This window comes from Ischnura elegans, chromosome 1, assembly GCF_921293095.1.
Source record: "Ischnura elegans chromosome 1, ioIscEleg1.1, whole genome shotgun sequence".
Classification (NCBI taxonomy): domain Eukaryota; kingdom Metazoa; phylum Arthropoda; class Insecta; order Odonata; family Coenagrionidae; genus Ischnura; species Ischnura elegans.
The window spans coordinates 13,845,881-13,862,928 of NC_060246.1; the positions used below are offsets into that span (position 1 = coordinate 13,845,881).

The 17,048-nt window shown below is 40.5% G+C and overlaps 1 protein-coding gene across 1 annotated transcript in view; it reads right to left on the minus strand.

Moving 5' to 3' along the window:
• LOC124154376 (zinc finger protein 423) overlaps positions 1-17,048 on the minus strand; it is a 721,523-nt gene that overhangs the window by 480,385 nt on the left and 224,090 nt on the right. Inside the window, exon 3 of the mRNA XM_046528063.1 lies at positions 1,480-1,560. Within this exon, the coding sequence (XP_046384019.1) occupies positions 1,480-1,560 (81 nt within the window). The remainder of the gene's footprint in view (positions 1-1,479; positions 1,561-17,048) is intronic.

The following is a 17,048-nucleotide window of genomic DNA, read 5'->3' on the forward strand; positions in this document are numbered from 1 at the left end:
GATGATTTTTAACGTGATTAACGACTCCCCATCACACTTTAGAAGGGGAGTTTTACATGTTTTTAGACTAAGGATACATAGAAGAGCTATTTTGAACGCAGTCCAATCACTGTACCTTTCTTTCTTTTAATCCTGAAAAAGAAATTTTTTTACGATTTCTTGAAATTGCAAACAATAAATGCGACCGGAAAATATAATCCAATTTCATTTTTTTTAAATATCATGCTCAGTAGAGCGATCAGAAACTTTGCCGTGCTCTTGCAATGCGATGAAGTTTTTTTTTCCTTTGGCTCACCCTATAGTGGACAAAAGCTCCCTATGCTTCTCTCTCGCTCGGACACCCACAGTCCCTCGTCAACAGAGACTGCGCTGCTCATTGAATTAGGAAAGAGGAATAGATTTTTGCGAGACCTCCTTTCGGACGCTACAGATATGAACCCAAGGCCCAACTGAGCCCACGCGTGACGTGTTTGTCCAGCATGCGAAGCAAAGCGAATGGCTTCAATGGGAGAGAGTCACCAAAGCACGAAAAATCACAATCATTCCTTCTGTTCCCGGCGAGAGAAAGCCACAATGATTACATTTTTTAAAAGTGGTCACTTCAGCTGGAATTGAGGGTTTCTGGTAAGTTTCACTATCCCTTTCTCCGTAAGTTTAAAAGCACCACTTTTCTTTCCTACTTTGTGCTCTAAGGTCAAATAGTAATCAAAATAATTGAAATTCTCTCCCCTTACTTCCCTTACTGCAGCTAAAAATTGTATTAATTGAATGTACTACACCATTAGTACCTTGAATATGATGTAGTAACATTTAAATGCAGGTCGTAACAAATTTCATAATCGTGGAAAATTGCAAGTGTTTATTTCAATATGGAAATATTCCACTCTTTCACGCTTGAATCTTTTTGAGAAATCAAAACTATTATTTTTTAACTAAGCGTGATGCCACGCACAGGTAGAGGGTTAAAAAACACGTACCGGTGAGCTATATCTTATGAGTATTATTGCCAAAGTAAGGCAGAGGAATATAGAGGGGCATACGTATATAGGAATTAGATAGCAGGGAATTTGGCCTCCTTATCTCCTCATAGTTAATCGAACAGTCATTTGGTATAATTTCACAAAAAATATTAGATTGTTAAGAATGAGTGCTGATCGAACGTGCGGGTGCCCTCTCTCAAAGTGACACTTCCTATCCCTGTGTAAAAGTGACACTTCCATACTATCAGGCATATCATCTCTCCACTTCACACCCAAACGTCTACACATGCTTTAAATGCTGTTTCATCCATTCAAAACTTTCCTTTACCTCATAAAGATATCAAAGCGAAATGTTCTTCCTTTTTCCATATTAGTCACAATGCACGCATTATATCTATCCACAAGGGTTTGAAACTTTTGCTTGAATATATAAGCTTGGGTAATAATTGCATGACTTATTTTTTTTTCAAGCTGGGTCAAGACAAAATTATTTACTGACCAGACTCGAGGCTGTTCTCCGTTTCCGCCAAGTTGATCGCATTCCCAGCGGCGAGGAAGGATTGAGGCTCGTCTCCACCGTCTGAAAGAGAAAAAAAAACGCATTTTACACACACAATTTAAAGCGAAAGAAATGTGAAAAGCGAGGCTAAAATATAGCCATAGATAGTTGTATTTTATGATCAATTTTGGGAAACTTTGGAGGAATACGTCGCCTGCGATAACTATCATTTTGTGATATTAAATGTAAGACTGCCGATATTAAAGGCCTGATCTCAGAAAATAAAGGCAGCCGAAACCTGTTAAACGCTATTCATTATATTCTCATGCATTGACTATTATTGTTAATGAAGTTTTTGCTGGAGGAAATGTATCAAAGAAGCAAGTAGCACAAAATACCAGCCATCTTGACTTACACTCCAAGAATAATTAAAAATCAGTAATTAGGCATTGAACAAATTTTTCAGGGTTAACGGTAGATGAGGTCGGAGACCAAAGTTTTACGGAAGAATAACTTTCAAAAATGGGTTTCTTTTAACTGAAACCTTATATTATTATCACGCATATAATATTATAAATTTTTCTTAATGCCAATTAGAAAGTTAAATCACGGTCCATTATAACCCAGTGAGGTTAAAATTCGTGAAGAGCTAATCGGAAAAAAGCATCCCTATCGTCCATAAGAATGAGTCGCATCATAGTATCAAAATGCAATACGACCTCACGCACAATAATGACAACAGTAGAGACCTCTTTTCCCTTGCGCTCAAATTATTGAATCTTTACGCAGACTCTACAACTACAATTGCCAACATCTGTGATACTTTCTGGTGTGAGAAAAGAGCCGATGAGGTTATTACTCTCTTATCTACAAATTAATATTTCAATTGACCATTGAGCTAATTTAAATGCATTACGCAGGAACAAAACTCCATCCTGTTGACATAATATCTTCAGTCTCACCATTACAAATCGCCATCGCAAATCTCCCTTTTTAAATCTCTCTTTCTTTCTGCCGCCATTCCTAAATTACTAAGGAGCGGATGAGGCGTTCATACATTACTTCATATCAGAAGGTATTTAACTCGTGTTTTTTTGTAATTGTTGTTGTTTCCTGTTACAATTTATTATTTAACCATTTTTTCACAACTCCGATGTAAAAGGTCTTACCTATGTGCTGTTTTTGGATTTGATACAAATCAATTTTTTAAAATACTGCATCTGTTGCACTAGAGACCATTTACTTGTATAAAACGTAAAAATAAAATCAATACATTAAAACATTCTTTTTAACATTATTTTTAACAAGTATGGGCTTAAAATTTAAAAGACAAATACAATTTTATAGGTATTATTGTGGCGGATGTTAACTTTCTTTTGTTTACGAATACAATTAGCCGGCCATAACGTCAGCCTTTGTGCTGTGACTAATGATCGTTCGCTACACAATATTACAGTTCTCCAACATTCTTTCTGTGACGAACTTCTTTCGTTAAGTTTCTACCTAAAGGTTATTTTTGAGTTGCCGGGTCAGCAGGAACGTATTCTGGAGAAGGGGGGCCTTGGGAACATCAGCACTCCCCAACCAAACGTATTCCCTTGCGGCGACTACCCGCTAAGCAACTGATAAATAGGCCCAAGACCAGGGGCATCTATCCCATAGCACTCTATCTTTCAATATAGTTAAATTTCATCCCGTCTGCCAATAACGAAAGACAAATATAACTCTCAGTATTATGCAAACGATATGCATAAATGGCTGTCATATCGAAAAATATGACTCTCTGATTCGTTCGAATGTACAACAAAATATCAGTTTTGGTAATGTCTGCCAACCACCCACCCGAAGAATATTTTAGGCCGCGTGCCCGCCCGCTAGCAGAAGAAAACTTTAAAGAGGGAGAATCAATAGTGTGGTTTCCTATTATTTTTTATTGCCTAAATCGAAAGATTATTACTCCTGGAGTACGCATTTCACGCCTTTAGATTTTTAAATGACGATATCTATTTTTCGCAATTAAATAAAAAGTGAAAATTTTCAAGCGCGCGAAAACGCGACGGCTAAGTAAGAATGCTGGAAAAACCCCGCGTGACGTCATTCTGGTTCCCGCTGTCGCCCAGGGAGGTAACCTTGGGGCGAGAATGTGTGCGCCGCTGAGATGCAGGATGCTATCAGGTAGCAGAATACTCTGCTATCTGGTAGCGCTTGGCTGAAATAAGGATTACTAATACCCTATCAAACGAATGAAACTTTCCGACCATAGGCAATTTTAATAAGTGATTATTAAGAGATGTTTCCCTGAGCTCTGTGCCTCATGCATGCATTAGTAATCTCAGACGATGTAAAACTCCTGACTACTCGTATAGCATTTAGGTCCCTGTAACGTCACGTGGAGTGGAATCGCATGGGCACCAATCTGACCTTTTTCAAATGTGGTTAAAATTGACCATTGCCATTCGTCTAAACTGGGATTTGTAAAACCAATTAATTTGTATATTAATAATACTCTAATGGTTGGTAACGAATCGCAATCAATGTCTTTCGTTTCCTTTGATGATGGGAACTACCCTATTGGTATAGATGAACACGGAGGTAGTGCGGAAATGGCAGGCAATCCTTCTCCCCTCAATTTTAACTTTTGAGTTTCCCACCGAGGGAAGAAATCACGCAGGCTATCCGGAGAAACATCAGAGCGATGGAATCTCACCTCGACTGCTCCCCGACAAAGGGAGGGTGCGGCGATGGAATGGGGGAGGGAGGGGGGGGGGGAGGGCGCTTGGACAGCGCCAGGGTGGGGTTGGAGAAGAAGAAGAAGAAGGAGGAAAGGGAGGAGGAACTGCGTGGAAAGAGAGAGAGAAGATGAGAGAGGAGAGGAAGGTGACGCTCGCCGTGAGAGGGATAAATAATGCAAGGGAAGGGAAGACAAGGGAAGTGAGAAGAGGAGGGGGGGTACACCTCTCCCCTCCTCCCCCTCCCCACTTCCACAATCTTAGAAGGGCACCTCCCCACCCCACCTGCCCCTCTGGTGTGGAGGGCAGTGATTTCTTCCTCACCGAATTACACGCTCGCACCACTATCTTCTTCCCTACAGCCTCTCTCTCTCTCTCGGGCCCAACACTGTTGCTTCGTTCAGAGCGGTCGTTGTTGTAGAGCTCGCCCGAAAACAGGGAGGGCGCCGTTATTCCAAATGGGTGGGGGGGCGGGGGGAGTGGGCCATCGTGTCCATCGGGTAATAAGGGAGCGGGGGCATCGGTAGATGGCACCACCTTCTTCCACCTCCCTTGCTCATCCTAAAAGATGCACTCAGGCCATATGGTCCAAGAGTCAGGGGCACAGCTAGGAATTAAGATTTAAGGGGGGGGGGGTTAGGTGCAACTAATTCCGGGGTGTGTGGGGTATGGCACACCCACTAGGATAAGCGGTAGGCGCGAGATTAATAAATTGCGGAATTTGAAGATAAATCGTTGAAAATGGTGAGTTTTACGGCTTTATGAGGTATCTTATATTAATCCTTACACTATTCTATTAGTAATATGAATACAATGAAGTAAAATGGATTAAACTTAAAAAATTCTCTGAGCTCTGGGGGGGGGGGGTTTATCCCCCATAGCCCCCCCTCGCAGCGCCACTGCCAAGAGTAGCCAATTGTGGCAGTGAAAGAGATGATACGGGATGGCAGCAGCATACGGAAAAAAGTTTATCATTGACTCGAAATTATAAGAAAATCAAACACCCTAAGCTCGAATTGGTGATGCTCTGCGGTACGGAAACGTGGACTAAAATGGAAGGAGGAGGATGAGAAAATGACTGAGGCGATAAATGTGTGGGCATGAAGGGGAATGGAGGAGGAGAGATGGATGTAGAGGAGGAATAAGTCGAAGAGTAGAGATGGATCAAAAAGAACCGAACTGCCAAAACAAAGTGAAATTCACTGATATGAACCGGTTTGAAAATTTACAATTCTCTAAAACACCCTGTTCTCTGTTGAAGTCTGCACCGCGTTTTCGGGCCAGCAAGTATGGTCACCCAAAAGTATTTGGAATTGCAGCTCATTCACTAGCTTACCCCAGCAAGTGCGTTGTTGTTACAACAGTTGGCGGTTACGATGCATCGGGTGATTTATCGGGTATCAAAGTGAAATATAGGAATAGCACCAACCTCCATCGTCAGTTGAAGCAGGGGAGGGGAAATAATATAGAAAATCTGCGATGAATCTTGACTGTTCGTCAAGAACAGATATTTAGAAATTTCCTTCATAATGAACAGGATCAAATTGAACGGTTCATAAAAATGAACTTATTAACTCACCTCTAGTGAGGAGAGGGAATTTCCAGAGGAGAGATGAGACCGAGGGTTTGGACGGAGCGAGGTGGTGCTGGAAATCGTTTCAAAGGGAAGTATATACGAAAAGCGGTGAAAAAGGGTGATGAAACGAATAGGAATCATAGATAGAATGAAAGTGAATTGGACTAACAGGAGATTGAGGGGAGAAGCTGGATGTGAAAACGGAAAAGGGCCACGATGATTTGTAAATTGCTCCGAGCCAACCTCTCGTAAACTTTAGGATAACATGAGCTCAATTTTATTCCCGTCATAATTATAAATTCTTCGATATTACGTAAGATATATCACACCATGTTAATACTCACGAGAATAAGTTCTGACTTGCATTCTGAAGGGAAAGAAAAATCAACACTAGATTCAAATGAGGGAAAGCTGAATATTTTAGTAATTTTCCCAAAGAAATGAAACTGACTTTCTTAAAATGACTTGAGAAGAAATGCCTGTGATATCAAATGGCACATAGAAAATGCCTGTTTTGCAAATGTCTTTTTTTCGATGCATATGAATGAATAAGTATTAAAATTACAAGACATGCATACTCTAAATGGAAGCATTTAACATGTGCTTAACCTCGATGTAATGTATAAAATATTCGCGAACGCTGGAAATATAAAAAGATTACGCATCCGAAATAGCGCTAAGTCCGATGAAATACAATGAAACGAAATCCTCGAATTAGCGGTATTTTCAATAATGTAATTACCCTTATGAACTACTATATTCAAGAGCCTATTAACTAAATTGACTACATTTCATTTCTTAACCAAATTCTCACCCCCCAAATGGCTAATTCATATGTCTGTTTAATCAATTGAGAAATAATAAACCGTGACCAATTCCCTCCAAAGCGAGACAGCAAGTAATTCATTTCCAAACAATTTCAATGAACTCCTTCGCTAATCCCTTCAGTCCAATCCCCTTTTTACCACGAAAATTGGAGAAAAGGTGAAACAAAGAACGGCATTAATTCCAAATGTGACAAAGCGCATTGTTTTTTGAATTCCCTCTTTAGAGTTAGGAAGGAGGGGGTGTGGGAGGAGAATGGAGGAGTTAAAAAGAGCGGGAAAGGGTGTTTGCAGGCAGGGACACCGTCGTGAGGGTTCACGGGGCCGTAAAAGGGTTTCAGGGGGCGTTAAAGGGATATGCGTGCGCGAGAGGAGAGGGGAGGATATTAAAGAGGGTTCGCAGGGTTTTGATGGGTGCAAAGGATTGAAGCGAGGGGGTGAGGGTGAGCGCGGGGAGGAAGGAGGGGGGGAAGTGCGTTTTTTGATGGCTGGGGTGCGTGGGGTGGGAATTAAGGAGGAAAGGGGTTTGAGAGGGTGGGTTTATATGGTTTGTAGATGGAGGGGGGGTTGGTAGGGGGCGCAGGTGCTTGTCCACGTGAGAAGGATTTAGCGTGAGGAGGAGGAGGAAGGGGGAGAAGTCGGAACAAAACAAAAAACATTCCGGAGCCGTACAAATGGCACGGTGACATTAATCGCGGGTGAGTGTTTGTTTGCTTGCTTGATCGCTCGCGTTGTCTTTCTGACCACCGCGCACTTGAAGGGCGAAGTAAACGTCATCGGGCCAATGAAAAACCTCTCACCTTGAAATACTGAAAGTATCCATTGGCTTAAAGTCTAATACGAACTAAAAACTACGGATTGGATGCAATTGCCTACTTAGTGTTGTGATGTTGGGGGCACTTAAATAAAAACTTCTTCAACCGCACGCGAGTGAAAAAACGAGCGATTATTATGTTTGACCGAGAGAGTTAACGGGATGAATGGCTAGGTTTTAGTCCAGAGCAACTTTGAAGGTCCCTGGAAGTGATTTCAACCTCCAGTGCAGACGCAAGATTATACATCTGCTCAAGTCTTGTACATTGTTTTGTGGGACACTAGATGGATTTCTAGAACGTTTTGCAACTGAACTAAAAACTACGAAATGGATCGTAATGCGATTGCCTACTTAGTGCTGTGACTTTGGGGGCACTTAAATTCTGTTCAATCGATGAAGGGAACGAATACGGGGATGAAGGAGGCAAATCTAACACTGCATGATATTTTAAAAACCTTGTCGAATTCTCCACAAATACGCAGTGTAAATAGCACGATCTGCATGCTAAAAGTTTTGGAATGTCAACTTAACGTCAACTTTGTCACCAGAATCAACTTTCACAGAATCATACCTAAATGTACAATTTATATTGAAAGATATCGGAATACGGAAACGTATGAGCCTGAGTTCCCCGGGGAAGAACACTCGCATTTAAATTACTTTTAAGTTCTCCGAAACTAAGTTTTGCGGATTTCATGATGATGATGATGATAATAATAATAAACTTGTTTGACAATCACATACATCCATGCCTCGATAGTGGTCAAACCACCCAGGCGGGAGTCGAACCCGCGACCTCTAGGTTAGCAGTTAGCGGGGACTTTATCCCGGCACCACCGAGGCCGGCGATATTGGCAGGTTAGCAAAGAGGATGAAGTTATGTTGCCTAGCAAAAATTGCAGAAAGTTTTAGCGAGTATGGCACCGCAAAGGGCAGACACAGCACCCGTGGACAGCAGCAGAGGAGAGAGCACCCCAGTTCGAACAATGCCTGCGTCACCAGCCGTGGGTGCTGATTCAAAGAGGTCGCTCTTGAGTGGACCACTGCATCGTGTCGAACAGCTGCAAGATATCAGGAGTACTTGCAAACTGAATAAGTACTTTGAATGAAAATTCCAATCTTTTGGAGTCACAAACAACGTCTATGAATAAATAAAATCTCCGAGAAATTACAATGATTTTGTAGTGCAATTTTTCCCAGCTTCCAGGAGAGAGTATCTGCCCGAGAGGAACAATTAAATCGGCTTGAGCAACTGCAGTTGCAAAACGTTCTAGAAATCCATCGTGTCCCACAAAACGATGTACAAGACTCAGGCGAGTAGATGAATAATCTTGCGTCTGCACCGGAAGTTGAAATCACCTCCTGGGACATTCAATTTCATCGCTCGTTTTTTCACTCGCGTGTGGAGATGTGGGCCTGGAATTTATAATACCAGGCAATCCAATGCTAGGGCATTAAGCATGAAACCTTTTGGCAAGCAAATTACTCAAGAAAGTGGGCCAAATGATGCGCCAATGGATTCGCGACGAACTGACGGATTTTTGCGAGGAACGCAGAGGGCAGCGATTGAGTGCAAATCATGGACGAAAAAATTTCATAGTAAACTTGGATGACGTGAATTGTGTCCCCCGCCATTAATTGATAAAAAAGCGTATAGATAACGTAAAAAATAAGCTTAAAAGATGGATTTCATGGGCACTTTTTCTTTTGTAGAACAAAATATTCGTAGCACGAGATATCACTTGGAATTATTCTTGAACTTCCTTCACGAAGTTGAATTAACGCGGAGGCCAACATGGAGGACTATCTGCGCCTACTGCACCACTCCACAGAAGCCTCCATGAATATTGAATGATGGGTTCATTGCTTCAAAAAGTTGAGAATTAGATTAAGTGACTACGAAAATCCAATTCATAACCTTGAAAGGTTTTTTACCGTACCGTTCAATACCGTAGGAAAGAATTTTTGAAATTAAGGAATAATTTACGTAAGGAATTGAGAGGAGCTTCTTCAATAATTAAAACAAATAGTTTTCATGGTATAGTGGCGTGTTTTCAAATAATTAGCATGAAAACACTTGAAAACATGTCATATGCATGGCCTCGAAGGTAATGGTCACGTTATCGTTGACCCATTTCATTTTACCAGGAAATCAATTAATATTTTCTTTTATCCTTGAGTAAACAATGCCAATTTTGTCTATCACTGCTCACAACTTATTACAGTTTCTTTACAAATGTCTGCCAAGTTCTTTGCTTCTCAAATCATTGTCTTCCATGAGGGTATCGAGGTTAACTTCCATTCCATCCAAATAAATCACCAGAATGAGTGCCTTATGATTTAATATCTGCATATGTAATTGACGTTTACATCTTCAACTTAAGGAAAGAAACTCATGAATTTCCTTTTGAAGTAAAAAAAGTTGTTGTAATTCTAGTACTTAAAAATGAAGGTCACTGTAAAATACTAAATCATAGAGATATAGTATTACTATCTCTTTTCTCAAAAGTACTTGAGAAAAGATAGGGTTGATGTCACTTTTGAATAAGCATATGTATTTCAGTTCAGCTGCATTTGGATTTCGAAGAGGAATAGGAACTAAAGATGTTTTAGAAGATTATATTTCTCGATCTATAATACTATACACATCCATAATCATTCATCGTCCATTCCCAATGATTTAAAAATCGCATTTGACGCGATCGATCGTAAACTTTTATCGGAAAAGTTATTGAAAGCAGGTATTCATGGAGCAACAATTGACTGGTTTTAAAATTATATGATTAACAGATATCAGTATGTGAGATTAAACGATAGGTCCAGCGAATTTAAATATATTTCTGCCGCTGCACCACAAGGATCTGTTATTGGACCAATAATTTTCCTAATTTATGCTATTTAAATTCATGTGCACCTAACAAAATTTTTTAATGATATTACCCCCAGCTTCGAGGAAGTAACATGGAAGGAGGTAATAGATAAAACGAAAGACGACTTATACCTTTCAAGTAACTGGTTTTCACATTACAAACTAAATCTGAGTGATGATAAAAATTATGTGCAACGACCTAAAACAACTGGTTTTCATTACAATGGGATACACAATACCATTCACAAAATTACTCGATAATGTCTTGTAAAAACTGTTTAGTTATTAAAAGGGCTCCTAAATATATGTATTTACTTATAAATTACTGTTGATGACAAAGTAAGGTGCCATATACATGTAAAATAATATTGCAAAAACTCCAAAGAAGTATGGTTAGCAAAAGTATTTATCTATTAAGAATTAGTGTCCCATAAAATTCTTACTAAATATAAATAATGAACTGGTTTATTCTCGATTGAAATGTAGCATTATGTGCTGGGGAGGTGTTTATAGCAATGCATTAAGTCCAGATGCTTTTATTCAAAAGGAAATAGTAAGAACTGTTAGAGGCAAGAAAAGATATGACCCCTCCTTCGAGCTATTCCATTAGTATAAAAATAGTCCCTTCTCGACGCCTGTATTTTCATGAAATATTGCAGTTATTTTATTTTTAGAGTAGAAATGGTTAAACAGTTACTGATAAGGCACCTCCCTGCAGTCTACGACGATATGTTTGCGCCAATCCTTGGCCGACCTTATAGCTCAGATGACATGGACGTATATTAGGCCTGCCCCCCTCCTTTCCACTGAAATGGGGAGTGTGTTTTTCAACGTTTAGAACTATCGTAGCACTATTATCTACTTACCAAAATACAATATCGTATTTATTACTTTTATAAAGCAAATTTATCAAAATTTGAAAGTGAGTATAAATGAAATAACCCAAAATACCATAAAATTAATCTAGGCTCAATTATGAAAGGGGATCATTATACCTTTCTGAACGATCTCGAGGTTCAACTATCTCCAATGGAGAAATATAAACGTTAGCTCCCAGACAAATTGCGTAAGTCTTGCCACAATGCCACATGTGCTACAATGATTTGGTATACTATTTGAGGAAAAAATACCCATGCACTTTATTCCTTTCTGTGACATTTCGAATTTTTAAGCTGAGAAATATCAGTTTTTTCCTCAAATGTTCCCAAATTCAAAATGTAGGATAATTATAAATATTATTTCGAAAAATTTAAACGATGACGGTAAAAAAGGTTACCTTTCATTTTATGGACCATAAAAAAAGCGAAGCAACTTTTCAAGAGGTAACACGATATGCAATTAGAAAGCGCTTGCATTGCAATAAATTTTAATGCACACATTACTAGACTACGAACAATCTACGAGTAGTGAGTTAACTAAAGAATTTATTAATTTTCTCATTGATACATAATGAGCCGTAAGAATTTTCTGAGGTCGTCCAAACCGACAGAAAATGCCTAATGGTCGTCATCGACCTCTTGTCCTCGTCGCACACAGCGGGTGCTTCAATGGCATTGATTTAGAAAAGGGTACTTACGTAAAAGCCAAAAGGCGTGTTAATGGACAAGTGATGCGCACAACCTCCGTGCTCTGATGAAAAATGGAGGGTAATGCACTTTAATTGGTCCATTCCGATCCGATGAAGCATTGCGTGAACTGTTTTTGATCACGCCGTTACCCAACTGCCACTTACCCCCGTCAATGCAAGCACTCACACCCCAATTTCCCCCACCATACCCATCCACTCCCCTTTCTCCCGCGACCGACCCTAAAACGAGGGGCGCGGGCGGAGGGAGGGGTGCGGCAGGTTGAAAGAAGGGACGGGTGCGGAGGAAATGCCTCTTTATCCACTAGAGGGAGTAGAGCGGAGGAGTGCGGCAATAAGGAGCAATGGGTGACTGTACGCATTGAATTGGTGCCCCTATGCACGCATGCAGGTTGTCTGTGCATCCATTGAAAAGAGCGCATGGACTATACCTAGAGATGCGTGAAAATCGCAAATGCGATAAATGCGATGTGATGTGACTTAGATGCGATGACTGCACTTTTATGATATTTTTACGCAAATTTGCCTTTTCGACGGCAAAATTCATACACTTTGTGCCGAGCGCAGTTTAAATGCTCCGCCGACACTCACCGCTTGAAGCATGTGAGCGACTGGCCAGCTGCTAGTTGGCTGGGACTCTACGTGGCCGCGAACTATAAGTGGGCGCGGGCAAGCTACACCTCCGCCATTATATGTGTTATTCCTTAATTTATTATTTTCTACAACCTAATTATTTAAAATACTCTGTATTTTGTCATATAAATGTGTTTCACTACATTTCATCGTCATCTACCTAATTATGAAAATAAAAAATGGACGCTACAAAATGCGATAAACTGTTTTTGAAAGTGCGATGAAATAAAAATGAAAGTGCGATTTTCGCGTATCTCTAATTATAATAATTATTCGTCCTCATTGGTCGAGACTGAAGCTAGAAAACTATCTAAATTCCATCTAACCCTTCGTTAAACACTAAATATTTGCAGAAGAATGCATTGTCAAGTTACTCTTGAAATAAAATGCAGTCAAATTATATCAAAAGAGACAATAAAGTATGCTCTTTAAAAAACAGCATAAAAATGCGAAGTGAACAATGTTGCATTTAACAAGTGTAAAAATATGTGAACAAGCGTAGGGAAAACCCAAGGATATTGACTTTCGTCCTTATTGGAAAAAAAACAACTGCAGTAAAACGCCTACAAAATAAAACCTGCATAAGTCTACTGCGAAAGGACTAATGTAAAAATGTACGTTTACAAATACAGAAAAATTTCACCGAGGAGTTAGGGCAATGCAAGTCATTCGAGAGGAATTGTGACTAAGATTGATTTGGATCTAAGAGTCTTCTCTTGAGTCTTGATTTTCAGAAATACCTTTTTTTGCAGTTTCGTCAGTTTATAATGTAGTAAAAGAGATTGTGTCTATCTGAAAGTTTCCTTTTCAAACTTAAAATGCGTCCGCAATTTCGCACATTGGGCAGAAGTAGATAAGACGTGGTGACGCGGTCGGCAAGAGTGCGTGACGTCATCAAAATATCGGCGAATGGCTTAATTAATAAGAGCGTCGATTTTTTCCGCGAGTAGCACGTGAAGTCAGCGACGGATCTAAAAGCGGAAATTTAGGATCTCTTAAATTTTAAATTCTCATCATTAGCAATCATCAATATAAAAATTGGTTATTGGTTAGGTATCGATTATCTCCTGTCAACGATTCCTTTGTCACTTACATAAGTCTCCATTTTCACATTCTTCATCGCCTGCCCCATGCAATTCATCCTCGAGCTTTTTCATTCAACGAACGTCCACGCTACGTTACACCATCGCGTCTCGTGATGCGGCCGAATGAGTTCTTCCGTCTTCTTCCCGATGTTTTCAAGAGAATTACATTCCCTCCCATTCTTAGCTTGGGAACAGAGGGAGCTAATCGACACTAATGCCTTTTCTGGCATTCAGATTGCTTACGGCATTTTCGAAACAAAGCTAAGAGGACAACTTGCGTACTCCATGTCCACTGTATGCTCGAAAAAATCGTTCCACATAGAATATAAAATATATGGGAGTAGTTCATGCTCGTAGCATGAACTCCTATAGAAATATATAGGTGGCGTAGAATCTCAAGTCAACATTGTGGAATAGGAAATGATTCATCCATGAAGCTAAAGAAACAGCATATTTCAAAAAAGTACACCTATTGTCGATTATTATTTACACCTACCATGAATGCGAGTCATTCCATCGCCCGTGCCTTAGTTTGGTGCGAGCTCCACCCTCACCTACCCAAACAACCTTTGGGTTGAATCACTAAATGAGTGTGTGAATGATAAATTTACGCAGTCTTGCAAACTCATGGATACAAAAACGGATTTGGCTGGTTCAAGGATCGAGCTATGAATTTTTATCAACAGAGTCGAATTATTCCCCTCAGACATTTATCTAATCCACTTGGTAGCGCATAAATTCCTTGAATCCTTCATAGCACATACAGAGATACTTCTAGAATACTTTAAAACGCTTATCGACCGACGAATTCACTGATAATCTTCTTCTTTACAAGTGGACGTGTGTGCAAATGGTAAGAAGGTGAAACTTGGAGATGGTTTCAGGACTTGTGGAATGGGAAGAGCGGCGAGCAGACCTGGGAGTAGGGGTGGGGAAAGGAGAAGTTGGGGTTTGGGGGGGGAGTCACGCGGGGGATTCCAAGGAGACGAGGGGAGGGGAGGGGGGGAGTAGGTCCCTGGATACGAAGAGAGAGAGGAGAGGAAGGCGAATGCTTTTCCTTCCCAATACGGCGGAGGTCTTGCGTTAATTTTCTGCCATGGCGCTCTCACTGCCCCCTAGGGAGGAACGCCGCAGTTATATTCGCGGGGGAGTGGTAGGGGGCTGAGGAGGAGATGTTGGCCGGAAAAGAGGGAGGAATCGGGAATATGGAGAGGGCGTGGGGGGGGAGAGGGTAGTGGGATCAGGTGCGCAAGTCGTATATGTTGGGGGGGGGGGGGCAGAAGGGGGGTCTTGGAGGGGGGGGAGAGAGGGCTAGTCGTCTCTCTCCCTCTCTGGGTGGGCCCCAAGTTGTTGGCTGACTTCATTTGCAGCCAAGTAACACCGCTTGAGAGGCTGGAACAAGTCGATGCGGTGAAGAAATACCCCGTTTCCTATTTCTTAAAACAGCGTCCTGACATAGGTTGGGGAAGCGCATTTCTATGGCGATAGAGGGGCACTGCATTTTAGGCGCTGTCGCAAGAAACTTCAACTTCGTTCCCCGCGGTGGCATGGCTTCGGTTGAAAAGTAAAGGGAGCCGTATATTTTTTCGCTTTTCAATCCATCGGCAACTTCTCGAGCTGTGCGCGACGAAAATTAACAGGCCTTGACCCTTTCACAGATATTCTGGCGACGTCACGAACTCATGCCATGTGGGGGTGCCGCTTTCTACCCACCCAATCCTCGATGTTACGCCTGGGCATCGCGTGGTTCGCTGCTGTTTACACTCTTGCGAGCCGCTCCTTCTATCGGAGAGAGTGTGAAATTGGGTTAATTGGGCAAATGTTCTTTTGTTAGTTGTATTATATTAGAATTAATGTATTTGATGGATTGTTTGAAATTGGTTTAATGGGACAATGTTAAATTCTTAGTAATATGAAATTAGAATTAATGTATTATTTTTTTACAATGGGTGTCTTTTATGTTCCTAAACTTTGTATTAGAGAGGTACATTTGTTATTCATGTATATACATCTAATGCTGCCGCCAGGCAATAGTATACTTGCAGCAATGTGTAGTAATAATAATAATATTAATGCCCTGAAATGGATTTTCACGCTATCCTTGCTCTAAAAAAACAAGATAAAAGTTTTTAAAAAATGAGGAACTTGCATGGGTCGTAGATTGCTCTAAAAACTATTTTGAATAAGTCAAATGGATACATTAGCTCGCAAAAATACCTTCAGTTTCTCCATTCAACATCAAAAGAAATAAAAAAATTGCATTTAAAATCGAGAAAAATTTCTCTGAGCCGACCACTGCGCGAAGACACCCGAGCGTTGCCGAGGCCAGGCGTGACGTCATAGGTGCCTAAACAACCGTAGGGAGTAGGGAAATACGCTGAGCGCATGGTGTAAAATTTGTTTTGAGGGAGTATTTAGCCGCTCATCGTCACTTTATTTTGTTCTGTTATTCTTGGGCAAGTTCTCCTATTGCTATTGTGCCACGATTATTACTTGAGATATTAATAATGCGGCATCGGGATTATGAAATACAAGCGTTTCACTTCGTGTGTTTTGGTTATCAGAAAAATGGACAATAACGTTGCCACTCGTTCGAATAGTACACCTGAAATTCATCTACGTCTACATAATACCCCGCAAGCCGCCTAAAAGGCGTGTGGCATGGGGTGTTAGGACACCAGCCTTTTTTTAGGACACCAAAAATTGATGCCACGACCCTCATGGAATTTGTTAAGACAAATTATTGCTATACGTCGGCGGCAAATCGAGTTCTAAAAGAAACTTGTAATACTGGAGGATAACGATCGTAAGCTGTGCTGTTGACATTAGAGTAAGCTGTGCTGTTGAATTTGGCAACGCCGGATTAACGGAGAAGGTAGTCCTATCCGTCCTACGGTACGAATTCACAGCAAAACAGTCTGCACACAATCCACATGTGAGATCGCGAATCGGTTCCGCTGCCAACACACACACAAGCTACCATTGAAATAAATTCTACCTATATTATTTAAATCCATAAACAATATACTAGCGTATACCATAAAAATATAATGGGAAATAGGCAAATACTCTTATCAAAAACTGGATGTCACTATCATATTCGTATATTCATCACGTACAACTTACAATAACAGAACTCGTTATGATGAATACAACTATTTATTCACTGATTTAAACCCTTAAATTAGCCCACACAGGTGACATTTCTCACTACTATTCGTTGAAATAATGGAATAACAAACTTCACACAGAGTTTTTATTTCAATAGCGTGATCGTGAAATGTCATATCTACGGTGAACAACGGAGATTAGCACGCCACTGACAATTTTTACACTACTGTTAGACATTTATCGATAGCGTAATAGCACTTTTTACAATTCAATCACGATGGAACACTGATAACTCTTGGCCGATATTTTTCAACCTTGTCAAAATTTGTGCATTACAACCACT